Source organism: Vombatus ursinus, unplaced genomic scaffold (assembly GCF_900497805.2).
Source record: "Vombatus ursinus unplaced genomic scaffold, bare-nosed wombat genome assembly UNPS02014799.1, whole genome shotgun sequence".
In the NCBI taxonomy this organism is placed as follows: domain Eukaryota; kingdom Metazoa; phylum Chordata; class Mammalia; order Diprotodontia; family Vombatidae; genus Vombatus; species Vombatus ursinus.
In genome coordinates, this window is record NW_020954577.1 from 2,664,881 (window position 1) to 2,686,413 (window position 21,533).

The 21,533-nt window shown below is 44.6% G+C and overlaps 1 protein-coding gene across 4 annotated transcripts in view; it reads left to right on the forward strand.

Moving 5' to 3' along the window:
* Positions 1–21,533, forward strand: part of LOC114050523 (anoctamin-10) — a 224,438-nt gene that overhangs the window by 67,999 nt on the left and 134,906 nt on the right. The window contains exon 12 of one of the 4 annotated variants that reach the window (XM_027872300.1): positions 9,474–9,524. The exons of the other annotated variants lie outside the window; for them this stretch is intronic. Coding sequence (XP_027728101.1) covers positions 9,474–9,509 — 36 coding nt within the window. The 3' untranslated portion in view covers positions 9,510–9,524. Of the gene's footprint in view, positions 1–9,473; positions 9,525–21,533 lie in introns of those variants that run through there. 4 annotated transcript variants of the gene reach the window in all.

Genomic DNA, 21,533 nt, shown 5'->3' on the forward strand with positions numbered 1-21,533 from the left:
GGTGCCCACGCCGCCCTCCTCCAAACTCTAGCGACCCCCTGCTGCCCCAGAGGCCTTCCTGGCAGTGCCGCTCCTTCGGTGGTCTGGCCGTTTGTCTATGAGCTCTTACTTTTCATCATCGAGTTTCTGCCTTTTGCCTCTAACCAGCTTGGTGCCTTTAACTCAGTGCAGTCAGTGTGAATTCTGACCTTTTGTTTGTCTGCGATGATCAAGCTGACCTCAGCCGGGAGGACTGAAGGCCTGCAGAACCTGCTTCTCTCTTCTGTCATCCAGGCCATGGTGAGGAGCAAAGGCAGCCCTGCACACAGGCCGGCACCCCAGGAGCACCACCCCTTTGTCCCCTGCAGCTGACGCCTGTTTGTAACTACTCTCTGAGGAGGAATTTAAGCCACTTGTGCCTTCACCTGATAGGTTGTTGTGTAAACTGCTTTTGGAGTTTCTTTACTATTTGTTATATAGTCTGTTTCTAAAGGCCTGGTCCATTAGACCCTGAGCTCCTCAAGGGTAAGGCCTGTCTTTGGCTTTTCTTTGTGTCCTCCCCGTGTAACACAGTGCCTGGCACTCAATAGATGTTAATTAACCTGTTGGCCATCGAAAAAGGTTCTATTTTTTGATTCCATTTGATGTCAAATTTGACTCTCCTTAAGGAAGAAATTAGGTTAATCCAATTTGTTACTGTGAAATCCAGATGTGGAGTGTTCCAGCAGTTGGGTCCCCCAGTTGCTTAACATTGTCTGTATCCCTGACAACTGGCCAGGTACCGGAATGTTAACAGGTGTCTTCACCCCTGCCCTGGGAATGTGTTCTGGTTGTAAGTGGCTCTAGAGCTGAACCAGGAGCACCTGGCTGTCCAGAGCACGAGCTGCATAACCCTTACTGATCTAGAACTGTCTATGTCCACTCCAAGTGTAGGCCAGCCCCAGATCTCAGGGGCCTCTTATTGAGTTGGTTCTGCTTTCTTCCATTCCCTTATCCTGCTGACCGCCACCTTCTCCAGCTATGATCTACCGGAACGGGCTCATCATGGCACAGAGTACTGCATTTGGAGTCAGAAAACCTAGGTTTAACTCCCAGCTCTGCTGTGCACTATCTGTGACTTTGGGCAAGTCATTTACACTCTCCGGGCCTCGGTTTTGTTATCTGAAAAACGAAGAGGCTAGGCTACGTGATTTCTAGGACCTGGCCATCTCTAAAGTCCTAGGATCCTGCAGCTTTTCAGAGCAGTGGCGGGCCCAGAGCAGGCCCTGTTGTGCATCTGGCGGGCTCTGTTAGGACTGGAAGTGCAGAACCTGTTACGTCAGAGCGTGTGTGCCTACGTACGGGCTGGCGGCGACAGCCTTCCTTACTCCCATTCCCCACAGCGGATTATGGTCTTCGGGGAAATTGATTTTATGGAGGTTTGTTTTTGTTCTTTTGCTATCTTTTGGCTGTATCTGATCTTGTTTATTTTTTAAACCAATGGTACTGCTTACTCTTGTTCTTCTACGCAATGAAGTATCCCAGAATTCATTTCAAATCTTATGTTTAGCCATAAATGGGCAGTTAAGATGCAGGATACAGCAGGCACACGTCTTCCAGAGTACCATCGCATCAGGGTAATTACCGCACTGAAGTGTGAAATCCAGAGACTACTAGGAAAGGAAAGGCAAACGCTAATGATGTTGGCGAGATAATGCTGAAGTTGGCATTTTTGTGGGTTGATAAAAAATGTCAAGAGGTGCCCTTTCATTTGACAAGAAATGAGAATGTTTTTCTAAATGAATTCTGTGGTTAGAAATTGATTGTCATTTATAAAACTAAACTTATACAAAGCAGTAATAAAAATTGTCTCCTAAACATATCCACAGGTATTTGCAAATATAATAACAGCCTTTTGCAACTAATCTTACATGGGATTAGGATAATACCTGTATTTTAGGATTTTCATATTATCATGAGAGATACACTGTCCCTTACTATGTATCTGAGAGATATAAATTAACCTTAAACTTATCAGATAACTGACCATTTTTAATGCCTATACTTGAAAGGACCCAACCATGTTTCTCTTTACATTTTTTCAGTTTTTATTTTTTCTCCTAGCTTAAAAAAAATAACCTACCTAGATCCTTCTCCATTACTATAATATCCAGTTGACCCTCTCCCCTACCAGCTTTGCCAGTTCTTATACAAATGTATTATAACATATCCAAGACGTGCCTGGTTTTCTAACAAAATAACCCAAATTAAAAGATTTTATGGTTGCTCCTCACTTTAAATTCTCCCCACACCGGATGCCTTTTCCCTCCAAAGGCTGAATTACTACCTGTAAGCATAGTACAAAGAACTGCTTCATACTTGCTTGTGCACATAACTCGTAGGGGTAATTGATATGAAGTGTTTAATCTGATTAAGAAGTAAATGTGTGGCACCTTGATCTTAATGTGGCCTGGCCATTTCCATGGAGGTATTTACTTTTCCCTATTTCAAAAAAAAGGAAACCTCTAAAATGATGACAACATATGGTTATAGGTTTTTAGACTTATTACGGTTGAAAGTGACATTACATTGATTTTTTTTCAACCTCAAAAGCCTGTTATTTTCTCTGTATGTGTATTCTTACCAGTACAGACCACAGGTCCCTTTGTGACTTTAAGAGAGGGCCTTCTGGAGCTGCCATGTTCAAAAGTTCCTTATCCTGTGACCACCCTAGGGCTGAACCTTCCTGGGCTTAAGCTAGACAGATCCCTGGATGCTGCACATCTGAATCAAGGCCAGTACCTGCAATTGTTTCAGCTCCCTGGGCTTGGTTGGTACAGCTGTCTAGAACTCATAGTTGTTTCCATATCAGGACAGGGGACTTTAACTGAGGCAAGTCTGGAATATCATCTTTGTGTCAGATGGACAACACAGCCTGGTGATAGGGAAAACTGTCAGGAAATGGAGTAGGGAGCAAGGAAGGATAAATTCTAGATGCTTATTCACAAATTACCACCAACCTCCAATAACAATGGATATAAACTGTACAGAGGAGATTTCAATTAAATATTTAAGTAAACATGTGTGATTGGCATGTCATTGAAATGCAGGAAATCATATTCCTTAGCTGCTTTTAATTACTGAATTATTCCAAGTGATTGATTATGCCAATTTTAGGCCAAGGGTAGAGACTTCATCTACCATGGCATTGGGAACTCCCAGATGAGTAAATATCCTTTACCAATGCAATCTGGCACCTTCTCTATAACCTCCAGTCTTGGCAAAGGGCCTGGGATCACGCAGCCAGCGGCAGGCCTTGAATCCAGGACTTCCTGACCCTGAGGCTGGCTCTTTCCACTCTGCCACATTCCTCTCAATTTTACCATTGCAAAAACTGCTTGCAAAAATTAAGTGATCTGTGCTAATGTTTTGGGCAAAACAGGGATGCCTCTTTGAGTTGGATAGCTACAGAATGAAAACGTCCAACTTAGCTGGATTTGAGGTTCTATATCTGGCTTCTTGGCAGACTCCATCGCTGGTCATTGTGGCAGATGTCTGAAAGCTCAAAGGATATAAAATCAAATCAGATTGCTTGGGAAATGCTTTGCTACTCATTTGTGGATTTCTCTTTATTTTTGTCTCTGAAGAGTATATTCTCCCTTACCCAATTAAGGAAAATATTCTGGATTTAGGCTTACTTCCTTTAAATGAGAAGAAATGGTATTTTCTCAAACTTCTGTTGGGATGAGCTGTTGTCAAACTGTCCATCAGTTTTCTTCGCTTCCTTATATGTAGAGAAGACTTTGAGAAGCTGGCCTTCTACATCGCAATAAGCACGTCTCTGAGAAGAGTGTCTCTTCATTGCTCTCCACAAATGTGTGATGCCATTAATGGTGTTTGACGACTAGGCCTGTTTGGGTTTTTTTTTTTTTTCCTCACAGCCCTGCAAGCATGTCCACTTGGGAGCCTTTTTGCTTGTGAAGTGTGAAGTGCATTGAGAGCCAAGTTTGGGTCCTGCTCCAACATGTTAGCCCCTTCTGGGCATAGCGCAGGTTAGGTGGTCATACTAGATTCTCTGCATAATTTCCCAAGTATCTAAATTAAATCAGAAATGGCCCCAATTTGCCTCCTAAAAGCCCCTCTTTCTATCATCATGACACCAAGGTAGGCACTTCAGAATGTCATTTTGGCTTTTTTCTAAGGTGGGCCTCCTTTGCTTCTGGTCCAGCCATCACGGTGGCCTTCCTACACCTCCCTTCCTTGACATCCCATGGAAAGGCAGATCTACAAGGTGGCCTTATCAGTTAGCACTTAGTGTGAGAATTAGGGATTTTTTTTTGACAACTGTGTGGAATCTCCCCAGGATGGCAGGGCCAAGGCTGAGTGCTGGGTAGGGTCTGATTGCTACGGCTGGTGACCATGCTATGGATAACAAGGACCGTGTTGGTGAGGGATTTCAGTCTGCATCAGGCGATCGGGGCGCACCGTGCACAGACCGGTCAATAACATTAGTCTTGCTGTGTTTGTTGGAGTGGAGGGTGGTAGCAGCATGCGGCTGCCAGAAGCCCCGCGCCCTCTCCAAGGAGGAAGGGGCTTGTCGCTCATGGCTAGTGAAGCCAGGCCCCCAGCTGGCAGCCAGTGAGTCAGGTTTGTGAAGCCTCAGCTCTAAAAAAGGATTCATGTCTTAGGTAATGTCTCAGGTAAGCTTCCTCCGTTTCACTGACATGTCAATCAGACGTGTTTTTTTAAATATTTAATCTTGAAACCTCATCCCTCCTAGTTCATGCCGGTCATTCCTTTTTGGTAGTAATGGCTGAATACGTATCTAGAATTTCTCCTGCTTTCCTTCCTACTCCTTTCCTGAGAAAGTTTCCCATCCTCATGCTGGGTTGTCCTTCTTAGACAAAGATGGGATTCCTGATTTGCTTTGGTTTTGAACTCTGACAGCTGGACAACAGCTGGATGGATGTCTGCAAGTTTGCAATTAGACTTGGAGGCTATCCTTTAAAACCTCATAGTTTGAGGAGTTTTGTTTGTGTGTTTGTTTTGCTTCAGATTCCGTTATATTGTCTCCAAGGTGTTCAAGTTATTATATTTGATTGAGAAAATGATAGTGTATTGCTCTTTTTATTGAGGAAAGTAAAATTGATTTTGGGCTAAATAGTTATGTTCTTTTAAAGTGAGCCTAAAAAGTGCTTAAAGTGCTTTAGAACATAAGCAAAAGTAGTAAGAATGCATCCTGGGAATTTAGGTAGCGTCCTGAGAAGGCACTATCCTACCCATCAGTCAACAAGCAATTATCAAGTGCCAGCTGTATACCAGGCCCTGTGCTAGGTGGTGGGTGTACAGACAGAAAAGAAGCAGTTCTCCCCCTCATAGAGTTCCCATGCCATGGTGAGAAACAGTACTGTCATCAGTCTACCAACAGCTTTTCATTCCGCACCAAACACTGCACATTAATTAGTAAATATAAAATATGTACATAGCAGGTGTCAGGTAATGGGGGGGGTGAGTGAGGCACCAGCCGCTGGAATGCCTCATGTAGGAGGCCATGCGTGGACTGAGCTCTGAAGAAAACCAGGGATTACAAAAGGCAGACGTGAGGACGGGATGGTGGACATCCTGGATCCGGCTGGTGTTGCAGGAGATGAAATGTCGTGTACGAGTAGGGAGAGCCAGTTTGGGTGGATGATACAGTGAGTGAAGAGACATAACGTATGCGAGGACAGGAGGCTTCTGTGCCCTCGTGTGAAGGTAGCAGCCAACAGAGGAGCTTATGTTTGATTTTAGAGGCAACAGGGAGCAGGGAAGGGCCTCGGTCCAAGACTGTCACTTTGGCAGCAGTGCTGGAGGCAGGGAGATGAGTGCAATAGCTGTTACAGCCGGCTAAGTCAGAGGGATGAAGGCCTGAAGTCGAGGGGTCACTGACCTAGTCAGAACACCAGCTAATAAACAAAAACAAAAATCCAGCACCTAACTCAGCAGGGCAAGAACTGTTCATTGCCGTACTGAACCGCACTGCACCAAATACCCCTAATCTCCACGCTCTGTCAAATGAGAAGCTTTTGACATAAACGAGAGCAGGGAAGGAGGGCTCCAAATCCTGGGGCAGAGGATGAGCCACATGGCCCCCCTGTTGTGCCAAGTCACCTTCCGTCCTAATCCTTTTATTCAGCCACAAAAAGCAGTGGTTTTATCCTCTGGTGCAGTTGTTTGTGGACTATTCAATACAAAAGAGTGATAGCAGGATAGTGACTGATCCCAGGACCATTTCCACCTGAATGCCAAAGACAAATCTGAGAGGAATGTGGGGGATGTGATGGGTGGAGTTCCTACTGTGTAGAGGAGGATTTTGGGGCTTCTTAGTCCCTTCCAACCCTCAAGTTCTGAAATAATAGTGATAGTAATTCGATTACACCCATGTCGTACCATACACGACCTCATTTGATCCTCACAACAACTCTGTAAGGTGATATCATCCCTATTTTATGATGAGGAAACAGCTCTCAGGTTCCAGTGTTGGGTGTTGGGGAAGCTGTGAATTGGTCCAGCTATTCTGGAAACTAATTTGGAATCATGAGGGAAAGTGACTGAGCCGTGCGTGCCACCTGACCCAGAAATCCTGCTCGTAGGCACATCCACGCGTGCAAGGTCGGAGACAAAAAGGAAGGCCCTGTATGTACAGACTCAGGGCATTCTCTGTTTAAACCTTAGCGGGGGACCTTGGAGAGCATTCCATTTAACCTCCTCGCTGAGCTCCAAGATGGGGAGAGACTTGTCCACGGTCACGCGTGATGAGCAGGTTCGGCCTGACTCCACGTCCCGGCCTCTTCCCATCACACCACACGCTCTCGCGGCAGCACTTCAGGACTGGATAGATCGGGTGTCCATCAGATAACAAATGATAGAACAGACTACGGCTTAGGAACGTATTGACGTGTTGTGTAGTGAGAAATGACCAGTATGAGGAACTCAGAGAAACGTGGAGAGGTTTGTATGAACTGATGCAAAGTGAAGATGAGCAGAACCGAAAGAATGACCTACACAGTGACTGCCATAATGAAAATAAAAAGACTTAAGAGGAATTGTAATAGCCGGTCTTGGCCTGGAGACCAAATAAAAGAATATATTTCCCTCCCACATCTGCAAGGGAAGCTGAGCCCATAGGGACAGAAAGTGGCACCTGTTGTCTACACAGCTGGTGCCTCAGTTCTTATTGCTTTGCTACTGTTCTCTGTTTCAAGAGATGGCTCAGTTCTGGTGTGTGGGGATTTATGCCCCCAGATGACTAAGATGTCCAGACTAAAATGATCAGGAAACCTTTTTTTAAAGCAAAGAATGTGAATACTTTAATGATGATACAAAGAAGAGCACCAAGAACCAGAAATCCGTTTTAATGAGTTCTGCTACAAGAAAATGTGACCAGAGAGAATTAACTCCTAGGGGTGAGGCAGCTGTTTTATACAGACTGCTTTTTAATCCAAAGGGGTAGGGGAGAGGGTGTGAATGGACCTGACAGGGGAAGAAGCAGATGCCTCTTGAGGTTGGTTTAGTCAGTCGTTAAGTCTTGTTTCCAGAGCAGGACCTCCAGGCAGCCTAGGGCCTGCCATGCTTTGGGTCACATCCCTTTTCATCACTTTCCCAGAAAGTGCAGATCAGTCTTAGGAATTTTTCACTTCTTGATCCTTTGACTGAGCTTTCCAGAGGTCACTGCTTGGAGCCTGTGGCTTTATTCTTTTTTTTTTTTTTTGTGGGACATTTTCAGAGATGATTGACATCTAAGCAGCTGTCAAATATTAATGGCTCAAATTGGAATGAGTGATCAAGAGGTGAAAGGTTTTGTTTTCCATCACCACTCCCCTAGGCCACCCATCTGGAAGCATTTTAGAGCCAAGAGTGATGTGATAGCTTTCTTTTATTTCTAATCAATTTTTGGTGTCAGTGTTCCAATTTGAGGCGGTGGGATTTGGCTCTTTCCCCTATCTCGGGTCCTTCCTGACAGGTTCCCCCTTTGGAACGTCCTTTGTTGGAGGAGCGCTGATTCTGACGGAATGACTCCCTCTCCCCTCTTCTGTGTGCTTCCCCCCAACTCACCCTCTAACATTGTTTCTTTTCAATATCTTCCTCTACTCTTGCTTCTCTCTTGTTATCCCATGTAGAGTCTCTATTGGAAGAACATAGCTTTTATGAAGCATTTGCTGTGTGCAAAGCCCTGTGCTAAGTGCGGAGATGCAAAGAGGAAAGGTTCATAGTCCGGGGGATGGTAAAGTCCCAGAGTCCTTGGGGTGCCGCCGCAAAGCTCGTGGTCAGGCATCTCGACTGTTATCTCCACCGAGGACTTTGGGGTCAAGAAGTAGGAGTTCCCTTGGGGTTTCCCAGCTCTCTTCTCTGAGTCACCACTGATTCTTGGACTTGTTATCTTGTTTCCCCACAACCCACCCTCTAGGGAAGAAACTTAGAAAAGGTCAATACCGTCTAATCCCGCTGCTTCCTTCTTTCTGGCCACATTGTATGGCGATGGTCAGCAGAGAAGGGAGCTTCTTTGTGATCGCCCTTCTTATCTCCACGTCCCTTTTTTGGAGTCATAACGTGGTTATCTAGTGCTTTAAGAGGCAGCCTCAAGAAGCCAAGGGGGGCTGCATTCTGACTTTTCACTCCGTGACTCTCCTTGTTATCCCATGAGTTCCTCAGTCGTAATAGTCACAGGAATCTTTAGAACAGTTGGCTGGATCTGTGATGAAGATGCACACATCTTCTAATAAAACCCACTGCCACCCAGCCTCACTTTCTCCTCCTGAACGACTTTGTCCATGCCCTCCCAGCTAGGTATCCTTTTGATACCCCTTGTGGACATAAGCCAGGGCAGCCTGGAGTCTGTCCATTGGCTCTCCCCCGCCCTGTGTGCGTGGCTGAGAGCCTGCCTCCCGTGGTGGGCTTCAGCCTTTTTGCGGGTGTGTTGGAGTCAGATTTTGGAGAGACTTAAATGCCAGTTGAGGAGGGTGCATCGGTGACTGTTCTTGGCCCCTCCTTAGCTCTGCCTTCCAACCAGCTGGACTTCTCTGCCCTCCAGAGGTACTGTGGGCTTTCACTCCTCCAGGGCTTTGTTTCTGCTGGGCCTCTATCCTGATGTCCTTCCTTCCTTCTTCTCCTCACTTACTGAATTCCTTCCATTTTTCATGGGAAACAGAATAGGAAGAGTAGAAAAATGCTTGACTCAAGGGTCTGAGGACCAGGGTTCAAACCCGGATTAGAATACTGCCTGCATGACCTGGACAAGGCACTTCATTTCCATGGGCCTCAATTTCCTTTGTAAAATGAGGGCCTTGGCCTAGGTGGCCTGAGGTCCTTCCAGTTCTGGAGTTATGAGACCGTTCTCCCTGAACCCTCTTTAAATCCCTCTCAGTCCCTACTGGCCTTCTCACCTTTGCACCTCCTGTAGAACCTCTCTAATGCCCTTACCAGTAGAAGGTAAGCTCTTTGAGAGGAGCCATTTGTTTTTGTCTTTGTATCTCCAGGCTTTCTCAAAGTGCCCAGCACGTGGAGGAGGGTAATAAAGGCTCACTGAATTGAATTGTCATCTGGTATTTCGTACTCAAGTTCCCTGGCTGTGTCCTTTGGCTAGAGCGTGAGCCCCGAATAAGAGGGCTTCTGGCTTCACTCAACTTCAGATTCCCCCCCAGTACCCAGACCAGGTAATATATCTTCAGCCACATTTGCTGTAGTGGATTATTGGGCCCTTTTACTGCCTCCTAGGCCCTGGTGGTATAAGGAGGATATTCTGTAGAAATTAGAGGATGAAGGGCTGGACAATTGTGGTTTCATTGATACAGGGAACTCCCTGAAGAGGAAATTCTGCCTACTGGTACATGGCAACCTCTTCTCTGCAACTCACAATTACAAGTTAAAAAGGGAAAGAAAAAAAAAAGAACACCACGAGCTTGCTTTGCACCTAAGGTGGATGTGAGGACCTCACAGAAAAGCTACTGGGGAATCAAGAAACCTTGAAACTTGTTTATCAGATTGCTTATCCTGTAGTTCCTGTTTCAAAGATGATAAGGCATTGAAAGGGAGCACAAAGAGTTGCTAATCTGTGTTAGAAACATTTTAAAGAAATATCTCCCCCCAATCAGGCACAGGCCCATGGGCCCATACCTACTCCTTGGCATGCTCCATTTGAAACAAAGATCAGTATGGAGATTTCTCAGTACAGCTTATTGAAATGAGCAAGTTAAGTAAACCAAGGAGGAAAGTGGAGCTAGGAAAGGCTTGGATGGCTTCTCTGGTTCCTGCTTGTCTTCTCAATGGCCAGAGAAGGCGGCGCTCTCTGGAATCAGTGGAACAAGGGTCTGTCCACAGGGGACTCAGTTCTGAGCCCTCAACTCCTGGTTGCCTACAGTTATTATTACAAACACATCATTTACTCAGGAGTTACCAGGAACAACTAGAATTTATCACATCAATTAATATGCAGTACTTATTATCTCTTTGAACTAAGAGAATTTAATGGTTAGCCAAAATCATGATGAGAATAATAAATGCCATTGGGAATATCTCTCTTTACTAGTGCATTTGAATCACAAGATACTGCGAAGTTAGTTCTTGAAAAAAGTGTTCATAGAAAAACAAATCTTAAAAACAAAAGACTCCTCTCCTTCTCCTAAAGGCTGCTACGTGTTAAGTGTCTCCTGTGTGCAAGACGCTGGGAGTATGAAATGAAAAACAATAACATTAGAACATAATGGGGGAAAGCACATGTCTGAAAGAAAAAGAAGTAGACTACAAGGCAGGATGTGCTAAGTGCAAAGGAGTAGTGTGGACATTCCTGGCTAGTGATGATGAACAAGGATCTTTGGAGAAGATGGTCAAGGCAGTGGAAGTAAGTGCAGGACAAAAAAATGTAGGACGATAGCTTAAGGGTTAGGATCAAGGAAGGGGTTGTAGTGTCTGTTTTCGAGGCTAGGGGAGGCCTGAGCAGTCATGTAGGCAAAAGGGAAGGAGCCAGTGGAGAGGAAGAGATTGAAGAAAGAGCAAGATTAACTAAGCATCTACCCCAAGGAGCCCATTGGTTAGAAAAAAAAAAACCTCCTATATAATAGACACCCAAACATTTGTAGCCACACTTTTTGTGGCAGCAAAGAATTGGAAACAAAGTAGATGCCATCGATTGAGTGATAACTAAGCAAATGGTGGTATATGAATGTGATGGGATGTTACTGTGCTATATTAGAAGAAATGTGTTATGTTATAAGAAACAACAAATAGGAAGATTACAGAGAAGCACGGAAACACTTACGTGAACTGATCCAGAGTGAAGTAAGCAGAACCGGGAAAACAGTCTACACAGTGACTACAACAGTGTAAATGGAAAGAGCAATAACCAGCAAACAGTCAAGCATGAATGGTGCAAAATTACAAAGGATGTGAGTGTCCCCAAAGAAGAGATAGGAGAAGACAGAGGGTATAAAAGACCGAGTATATTTTCATGTGTTTTTTATGTGTTGATTGGTCTTGCTGATTTTGTTCTCTTTGTTTTTTTCTTTAAAAAATAAGATTTAATATATGGCTTGACTCTTGGGCGAAGGAGACCAGAAAAAATTCTGGTGATGTAAAAACAAAAGATATAAATAAAAACGTATTTAAAAAGAGCAAGGTGGATCGAGGTTCTAGAGGAGATGGGAGGAGATGTGTTTGAGGGCAGAAAGAGAGCTCTCCTTTTATAATCTCCAAATGTTGACAGTTGGAACCATAAAAGGATCATTAAACATTTTCATGACATTTACTATAACTATAGTTATTATGGGGCCTTTTTTTCCTGTAGGGAGGGGGGAATGTTTAAGACTAGTAGTTCTCAACATCTTGCAGTTAAGTAGTTGGAAAGAGCCTTCTTTTCTGTGTCTGCTTTTTATTTTTATCTCTGTTCATTGAGCCAGTTCCAAGAGGAAGCTTGAAGCCATCCTGGTTGAATGTTGATCTATTTTTATCTAATGATTGGTTTTCTCCCTTCTGTGATTCACACGTTGTAAACCAAGATGCTGATTACCTTGTCACTGGGTGATGTTTTTGTTTCCTGGTGAGTTGCCATGTTGTAGGGTGATGTGGCTTGTTGTGGAATATTAGTAGCAAACTTGTTAGAGTTACTGAAGGGAAAGCTCGGAGGAAAAAAAAAAAGAAACTTAGGATAATGATGACACAATACTACTTACTATTTACAGAACATCTTTCCCATAAATAAACTCAACACTAATATCTTTTCAATTCCACAAGAATAGAAAAAGCAATGTTTGTTTAGAAGTGATTATGAAGGTCAAGGGTAGAGAGGAGACTGATGTCTTTAACTGAGGTTTGTAGAAGGCCTAAGCTAGAGAAGGGGTCTCCACTTCAAGAAGACCTCCCTTATCCTGCCAATCTGATCCTCTGAATCTGGCCCTCTATTTTTCTTAATCACTTGATGAGTTGAGAAATAATATTTTTGGTAGGGAAAAAAGGAAGAGGGACAATTGGAATTTGACCAAAATATTAGCCAAAATAGATCAGTATTAAAATATGGTATTTCCTTTATGTTTCAGAAGGCTTCTCCCTCAAGTCTCTCCCTACATCCATACTAGGCTTTGCTGCCAGGTTAATCTCTCTCTAATGCATGGATTTAATCTTCTCCAATTTGCACAAACCTTCACTCGCTTCTCCTCCGTGAACGTAGCACAGTCTCTGACTTCTGTAGATGTCTGATTATCCTCCTTGAAGATGGTAACTATGGACTCATTTTTGTGTCTCTCTCTACAAAGGTTCTTGGAATCTTAGACCCACAACTTGGAAGGAGGGTATATAATGTTAGGAATGCCACCATTGTTCTTATTTCACATTTAATAAAAAGCAATGTTGTCTAATAGAAAATGCATTGGATGAAGAGTTGAGGTTCAGTCTTCCCTGTTCTATTACCCAGTGATTGAGTATGTATAAATGAATATACCTGCTCCTATTTGCTTTTTCCTAAGATATTATAAGGAATAATGAAATGTCAGAATATATATATATATATATCCTAAGAGCATATGACATAGGTTATATTAGATTGATTTAGAGTTCTCTAGGTCAAAACTGCTTGAAAGATGTTGATTTCATTTTTTTATATTTAAAAGGGTAAAAGTGAAATTTATTGAAATGACATTGGTTCATTTTTAAGAGAACCACTAAAAGAAAACATCTCAGTTTTTGTAAGAAAGAAAAAATACCATGGGATTTAAAACTGTGATTCTCTGAGAAGATATTTAAAACTGCAAACACAAACATCATGAAATGTCATCCTAGCTGATATATTTTTCAAGTTAGTCATCTGTCATGTTAGTAAATTTTCTTTAAAGTCTCCTCTACTAGCAAAGTAAATGGAAATATAATTTAAAATAATTAAGATACCCAGTGGATGACGTCTTGTTTGTTCTTGTGTTTCCACTGGGGCTGTAATCAGGTTATAGGGTCCCTTTGAAAATCTCCCTTTTGAAGAGTGTGATTTACAAACTATTGGAGTACATTTCTGTCTTGCCAGATGATTTCTCAACCTGTTATGTTTTGCTGAGGATATAGTCATAATCTCTATCTGTTGTTTAGTTTACATTGTATTTAATTTGTATTAATTTCCTTACCATTGAATTTACTCCCCTTCCCCCCCAATTTGCTACAAAATCTATTCTTACTAATCTGGGGGTGGGTGACATGGTTAGACTTTGGTTTAGGAAACTCCCTTTAGTGGCCAAATGGAGGGTGGATGGGAGTGGGGAGAGCCTTGAGGCAGGCAGACCTACCTGCAGCTATTGCTGTACTCCAGGCGTGAGGTGATGAGGGGGGTCTGCACCAGAGGAAAGAAGGGGGCATATTCGAGAGATGCTGCAGAGGTGAAATCTATAGGCCCAGCAGCTTGGACATGGGCAGTGAGAGGTCGTAAGACGTCCAGGATGACTTCTAGATTATGAGCCTGAAGGACTGGGAAGATACAATACCCTCTATAGTAATAGGGAAGGTAGGAGGTAGGAAGGGTTTTGGAAGAAAAATAGTGAGTCCAATTTTGGACATGTTGAGTTTAAGATGTCTGCTGGACAGCTAGTGTGAGATATCTGGAAGGCAGTTGGAAAGTCAAGATTGGAGGTCATCAGAGAGTTAGGAGCAGGAAAGGTACATTTGAGAAGCCTCAGCATAGGGGGCAGAATGGATGGTGGAGTAAAAACGGTGACTTGCTTGAGCTCTCCCCCAAACCTCTCCAAATACCTGTAAAAATGGCTCTAAACAAATTTTAGAGCAGCAGAACCCACAGAAAGACAGAGTGAAACAAATTTCCAACCTAAGACAACCTGAATAGTTGATTGGAAAGGTCTATTGCCCCTGGCTGAGAGAGCACCACAGCTCAGCGTAGGCCCCACTGGCAAAGACCGGGCCTCAGGGGACTGAATCACAAGCAGCTGTGACAGTTTCCAGACTTCTTAACCCATAAACACCAAAGACAACTTAGAAGGTCAGTAAGAAAGGTCTGTGACTGTGGTAAGAGAGAAGCTTGGTCTCACTCCAGTGCAGCGCCAGGGCAGTGGCTGCTTCCAGAGCTCTCGGCCCACAGACTGAGGTGGAATCAAGGGGCTGATCAGAGCGGGGATTGCAGGGATCTCTTTGTTGGCGCTGAGGCAGGATTCTCTTGCTTTGCCTGTGCTTGGATCTGGGCCACATTGCTGGATGGCAGTCCTGGGATGAGGAGGAGCACTGGCATGGTGGAGCTTGTAGTGGCGGTAGAGAGGGAATTCTCCTCACAATTCCAAAGTAGAAAAGAGTGCCTGTGGTCACTCATAGACCAGAGCACAGGCCAGGAGAGGAATAAACAACTCACCTTTGATCATACCACCTTGGAAGAACTGAAAACTTACAAGTCCCTAGAAATATCTCTGAAAACAGCTGCACAAAACCCCCGAAGCTTGGGACGGTACATTCTTCACACTAGAAGCAGACCCCTACCTTAACAAAGAGTATAAAACTCAAGTAATTGGCTGGAAACATGAGCAAACAGCATAAAAAAAAGTCAGACCATAGAATCTTTCTTTGGTGACAAAGAAGATCAAAAAATACAACCAGAAGATGACAAAGTCAAAGCTCCTACTTCCAAAGCCTCCATGAAAAGTATGAATCAGTCCCAGGTCTTGAAAGAGCTCCAGAAGGATTTTGAGAAGCAAGTAAGAGAAGTAGAGGAAAAACTGGGAAGAGAAATGAGAGTGATGCAAGAAAATCGTGAAAAACAAGTCGACAGCTTGCTAAAGGAGACCCAAAAATATACTGAAGAAAATAACACCTTAAAAAATAGCCCAACCCAAATGGCAAAAGAGGTCCAAAAAGCCAATGAGGAGAATAATGCCCTAAAAAGCAAAATTGGCCAAATGGAAAAGGAAGTCCAAAAGCTCACTGAAGAAAATACTTCCTTAAAAATTAGAATGGAACAAATGGAAGCCAATGACTTTATGAGAAATCAAGAAATTGTAAAACAAAACCAAAAGAGAAGCCTTAGCAATGGTAATTAAATCCACGGGAGCTGATGAGATCTCCAAGTGAAGTAATGTAGAGGGAGAAGAGAAGAGGCCCCAGGGTAGAACCCTGAGAGACACGCATGGTAAGAAGATGTGATCTGAAGGAGGTTCTAACAAAGGAGACAGAGAAGGAACGGTCAGAGAGGTATAAGGAGAACCAGGATGGAGTGTGTCCCACAAGCCTAGAGAAAATGGAGTATCAGGGAAGAGAGGGTGATCCACAGTGTTGAAGGATGCAGAGAAGTCGGGGAGAAGAGGATTGAGAAAAGGTCATTGGATTTGGCAGCTAAGAGATCATCGGTACCTTTGTAGAGAGCAGTTTGATAGACTGATGCGATTGGAAGCCAGATTGCAAGGGGCTAAGAAGAGAGTGAAAAGGAAGAAAGTGGAGGTACCTATTGTAGATGGCTTTTTGAGGAGGTTAGCTGCAAAGGACAAAAGATATATAGGACCTAGTTAGCAGGGAAGGAAAGATCAAGTGAGGGGTTTTTTAGGAGAGAGGAGATATGAGCATGTTTGTAGGCAGTAGAAATGAACCATAGACAGGGAGAAATTGAGAATAATTGACAGATTGGGGATCACAGATAGGGCAATCTGTTGGAGGAGACAGGATGGAATGGGATCACTTGAGCAGGTATGGGGGTTAGCTTTGATAAGGAGTAAGGCCCCCTCATCATATGAGACAAGATTTAAGAAGTAGATTGTGACAGAAAGCATATGAGTGATAGGAGATGAGGAAGAGGGGAGAAGAAGGAGCCTACAGCAAACAGCCTCAATTTTCTTCTGTGAAATATGAGGCAGGGTTCTCAACTGAGTGGGTGGGGGAGGATGGGAGGAGCTGCTATGGAAAGTGGGAGAGCGATGAGAGACGTAGAGTAGGATTGCCATGCAGCAGTGAGGGCCCAGATGAGGTTGTATGACATAAATTTGAAGTGTACCCAATCACAATGACTTTATCTCCATCCTTGTCCAGCATCTCATATTGGAATGAAAGCAACAGATGGCGGCAGTGATCCAAGGCTGAGGCTTGGAGGGCGCACCTGGTGATGCGAGGATGACATGACAGGGGCCAAGGGACTCAAGAGGAGGACAGTGTAGGGTCACATTTGTTCACCAGGGGTTGAGATGGAGAAGAGAGGAGAGAGTGGCTAGTGCAGGGGAGATGGCCAGGGGCTAGGGGATTGGAGGTTGTGGGGTATGGATGGCTCAGATGGAAGTCATCAGTTTGGGGCAGATGAAGAGACCTGGCCCCACACCTGCAGCCTTCTCTCATGGGGCATGCTGTGCCCAGCAGGAGATGGAAGGCACAGGGCACATGATCCCAGGAAGGTCTGGCCCTTCTTTTCACCCGAAGAGGCTAGAATTGAGGTGGCGGAGGCAGTGAAGGGTAGACTCCTGGCCGGTGCAGGGGAGAGACACTTTGGGGTGGAGGGAGATGCCCTGTGGTGCTGAGCCCTTGGTCACCATCTCTCAGGGGCTGCCTCACCCCACCCCAAGCAGTACAGGCAGGACCTTGGTAGTCCTCTGGGCTTCTGGTGTTGCCTTCTGCCCTGGGGAGCTCCGGTGGAGAATGCCTCTCTTCCTTGTTGCAGGAGCAGGGCTGGGTGGGGCCCAGCTGGGAGGCATCCGGCTGGAGGGGAGGACCATGGGCTCTGCCCGTTCCTGGCTGTGTGACTGGTCTCCCACCCTCTTGGAGTATCCGAGGGCTTCAGTGAGATCACCTTCAGCTCTGACTCAATGACCTTAGGATTCCCCCACAGTGTAGCCCAATTTCTTGCTGTTACCCAGCTCTGGGGCTGTGTGGCTCTGCTTTCCAGAAGGCTGGATTGAAGGACTGGAGCCAAAGCCTCCTCTCCTCAGTCAGAAGCTCTGGCCACTTTCTCACTACCCTGGCTGCTGCTACATCTCAGGCTGAGAGGATCTGCCACTTCTGGGGCCTGGAAGTTCTTTGGGGAACCAAGTGAATGGACAGGCTCCTCCTTTCCCTCTCCAGTCGGATCCTGTACTCTGTGTGTATATGGACTCAGCTCTCCTCTGGTCCTCTGATCTTTTCCTACCAGATCTGAGTCCAAACATGGGTCCCAGATCTACAGTAACCCTGATCCAATCAGTTACCCCCAAATCAGTCACGCTCTCGCGGCCCTTCACCAGCTAGGCGATGTCCTCAACTATGTGTCGTTGTGGTGTGAAGGGGGACGCCCACGCCTTGAGGTCATGTGGATCAAGGAATGGACTTGGGGTCAGAAGGCCTGGGTTTGAACCCTTCCTTAGGCCCTTATGAGCTGTTACATTGGGTAAATCACAATGGGACATCATTGTTGGTCTTACGGGCAGCATCCACATTTTGCAGAGAGAGTTGTCTTTGAGATCCCTTTACATGAAAGTTTGGACAAAACCTGATTACCTTCCCTAGAGATCCATTAAGTATGCATGAATGTGCACATCTGTGCATCTGAATATATTGTAATAGTTGTGAAAAATGTTGAAGATTAACTACTTAGTCAATGTTTATGGCATTGCATCCCTTAGACTTTGGAGGCCCCTTCTAGCTCAGCATCCATGAATATGTATATTGCTCTTGCATAAATTTCGTAATCATGAACTGTTTTCAGCTGCTTTCAGTCAACAGTGAGTTAAAAATGATCTCAAACCTTGTTAATGAGTAGCAGGACGGAAGATCTTGTTAGGAATTCCTCTAGTCCAGTGTCTCCCAGCCATCAATCCACCAGCACTAATTGGCAACAAGTAAAAGTCCCATGTCTTTGGACTTAGAAACTTACAAAACCTCTTCTTTACTCTCCCTGCATTTCCCTTTCTCCATCTCTACCTTTCTCCCTTCCCTCTTGGCCTCTGCCTCTGCCCCTGCCCCCCGAGCTACCCAGAGGTGCCACAAGAGAAGACCATTGAGATATCTCAGCCGTCGACATTATGGTTCAGGTTGAGAGATGCTGATGGAGTCTGTCCCATTGCCTTCAAAGAAGACTGCGCTTAAGATGTCCCAGAGTTTAGTAGGGTTGGAAGATAATAGTGAATATGTCTTAAATTTTCACGTAGATTGAAAATATTAAAGAAAAATCAGGATGGTCCCCAAATTGTCTTCCAACTGTAGCATAGAAGATCCCCCTTCCAATCTGCTAATTCATCTTTTAAGGCTGCCCTGCCTAATGCAGCCTTGGCTTTAGGAGGCTACAGCATTGCGCTGAGACTGACTGGGCCTGGTATCATTCAGATCATCGCAAACAAGATGGCTGTGAGGCCAGAGCAGGTCTGGAGACGCCACTGGCCAATTAGCAAGGTTAGTAACATGTGAATGTTGGGTGCTGAAAGCCGTGGTCGCCCAACTGACGTGTGCCTTGTGGGACTAAGGCCCTTTTGTGGTAGGGAGCTAATTAGGAAAATGGAACCTAAAATGGGAAAGAGAATTTTACAGCCCATATGTTAGTCACATCCCTGGTGGAGAGATGCTGGCAGACTTCATAAAGCTGTATCGTTGAATTAGTTTGATTTCTCCAAGTTTGCTGATTCCATTTACTGGTTTTTACTTAATACTTTCTAAGTATATTATAAAAGCACCCCACAGTATAGTGAATGTTGTCATTTTAAGATGGAAGTCATTACTATGTTATAAAACATGTTAAATAAATTTGAGGCAAAAAAAGTTCATTCACAATGATAATATCTTAGACTAGATTTTGGCAATTACAATAATAATAATAATAATAATAATAACAGCTGACATTTATGTAGTGCTTTAAGGTTTGCAAGTCGCTGTTCATCCATTTTCTCATTTGATCTTTTTCACTACGCTTTGAAGTAAGTGGTACAGGTAAGATTGTTCCCACATTATGGATGGTGAAACTGAGCCTCACAGAGGTGAAGCATCTTGCCTAGAGTCACCTAGCTAGTAAATGTCGCAGGCAGGATTTGAACCCAGGCCCTGAATATGTATGTACATATGCATATATGCACTGTATGTATATGTTATATGTGCGTGCATGTTTAGATATAATGACAGAGGGAAGGCACTTGCTTTGGGGGAACCAGGAAAGGCTTCTTGTAGAAGGTGGGGTTTTAGTTGTGACCTAAAGGAAGCCTGGGAAGCCAGAAGGCAGAGATGAGAAGGGAGAACATTCTAGGCGTGAGGGGGGCAGCCAGAGGAAATCTCGGAGGCATCTAGAGATGGAGTGTCTTTCTTGAACAGCCCGGAGGCCGGTGTCAGAGGATCGCAGGATATGCGGAGGGGAGGATGGTGTAAGGAGCCTGGAGCGGTCGAGCCCCTGCATTTTACAGATTAGGTCCCTGAGGTCCAGAGAAGTTTAAGGAGCTTCCACAGACCACAGAAAGTAGGCGGCTTCACTGGAACGAAAGCCCGGGTCGTCTGATGCCAAAGCCAGCTGATTGACCCCACTCTGCCTTCTATGCCTAAGAATGAAAAGGTGCCAGTTGGGAGAATGAAAGACCGAAAGTGCAGAAATAGAATGGCGACAAGACACGCCTGTCCTCCTCCCTTCCTCCTCCTCCTCGTAGTTGCCAACAATTTATGTAATGCTCTGTAATTGCTAACAATTTATAGAACATTGCTAACATTTATATGACGCCTACTATGTGCCAGACTGAGCTGTGCTAAGCGCCTTACAAACATCATCTCATTTGATTCTCACAACCACCCTGGGGAATAGATACTGCTATGGTCCCCATTTTTTATTCTTCCTCGCAGAGGAGGAAACCATTGTTGTTGTTTGGTCATTTTAATCATGTCTGACTCTGTCACCCCATTTGGGGTTTTCTTGGCAAAAATACTGGAGTGGTTTGCTATTTCTTTCTCTAGCTCATTTTACAGATGAAGAAACTGAGGCAAACAGGGTGAAGTGACTGACCCAGAAATCTGAGGTCAAGTGTCTGAGGTCAAATTTGAACTCAGGTCTTCCTGACTCCAGGCCTGGCACTCTATCCACTGCCCCCATATATAGAATGTAGAACTTGAACTCTCAGTTTATAGCATTTCCTGCAAGTTGACTATCTCTCCTTTGTAGGTAACATCAAGCTAAGCCAGGAGATGTTTGTTAATTATCTGTTATGTGCCTCGGGCTGGGTTACATGTGGAGGGAGCCTCAGAAGGGCTGGGAGATTCCTTTTCTCAAGGAATTTACTGTGCAGCAGAGGAGACGGGCCGAGGCAGCTGTGTGTGCAAACCACGCAGAGGAAACAGCAGACTGAGCAGCCTTCTCCACTGGTCTTTATGTAACCCTAGGGGATCTTCTAGGAAATTATCCTTCTGGCAATATTTTTCTGTCTAAAGATGTTAAATGTAGTAATAACAGTGAACAATTATATAGCACTGGAAGGTTTGCAAAGTTATCAGTACATTTGTATCTGTATCTACATCTCTATCTGAATCATTTCATTGTGTCCTCAAAACTCTCCTGGCAAGTAGATGAGGAAACTGAGTCAGATAGTAATTAAGTGACTTGGGTAGCCACACAGCCCAGGACACATTTTGGAGCCAGATTAAATCTCTCGCAGTGGTTTAAAGGACTAGTATAGCCCGAGGCTAATAGAGCTGTGTCATGTAACCCTCAAAGGAGGATGCAGTCCACCCACCATCTGTTCCATGAGTCAGGGTGGTGTCGGCTGAGTGGCGGCTGGCTGTGGAAGAGGGGCGGTGGGGGAGCTGAGGAGCTTGTTAAACCAGGATAGGTACAGAAGTCTCAAGAAGCAGGAGGGATGGATTTTGGTCAGGAAAAAATATTCAGAAACCCAAACAAAATTAACAGAGCATAATATCTCACATGTATATGCTGCTGGCAGATGAGCAAAGTGCCTGCCTTTCCCAGGAAGACCTTTCGCGGTCCCTCAAAGCTAGTGTGTCTTGCTCTTAGATGACCTTCCATTTACTCTGTGTGTGTGTGTGTGTGTGTGTGTGTGTGTGTGTGTGTGTAAGTGTAATTACACAGTTGTTTGCCTGTTGTCTCCCCCATTCGAATGTAAGCTCCATGAAGTCAGGGACCGTATTTTTGGCCTGAA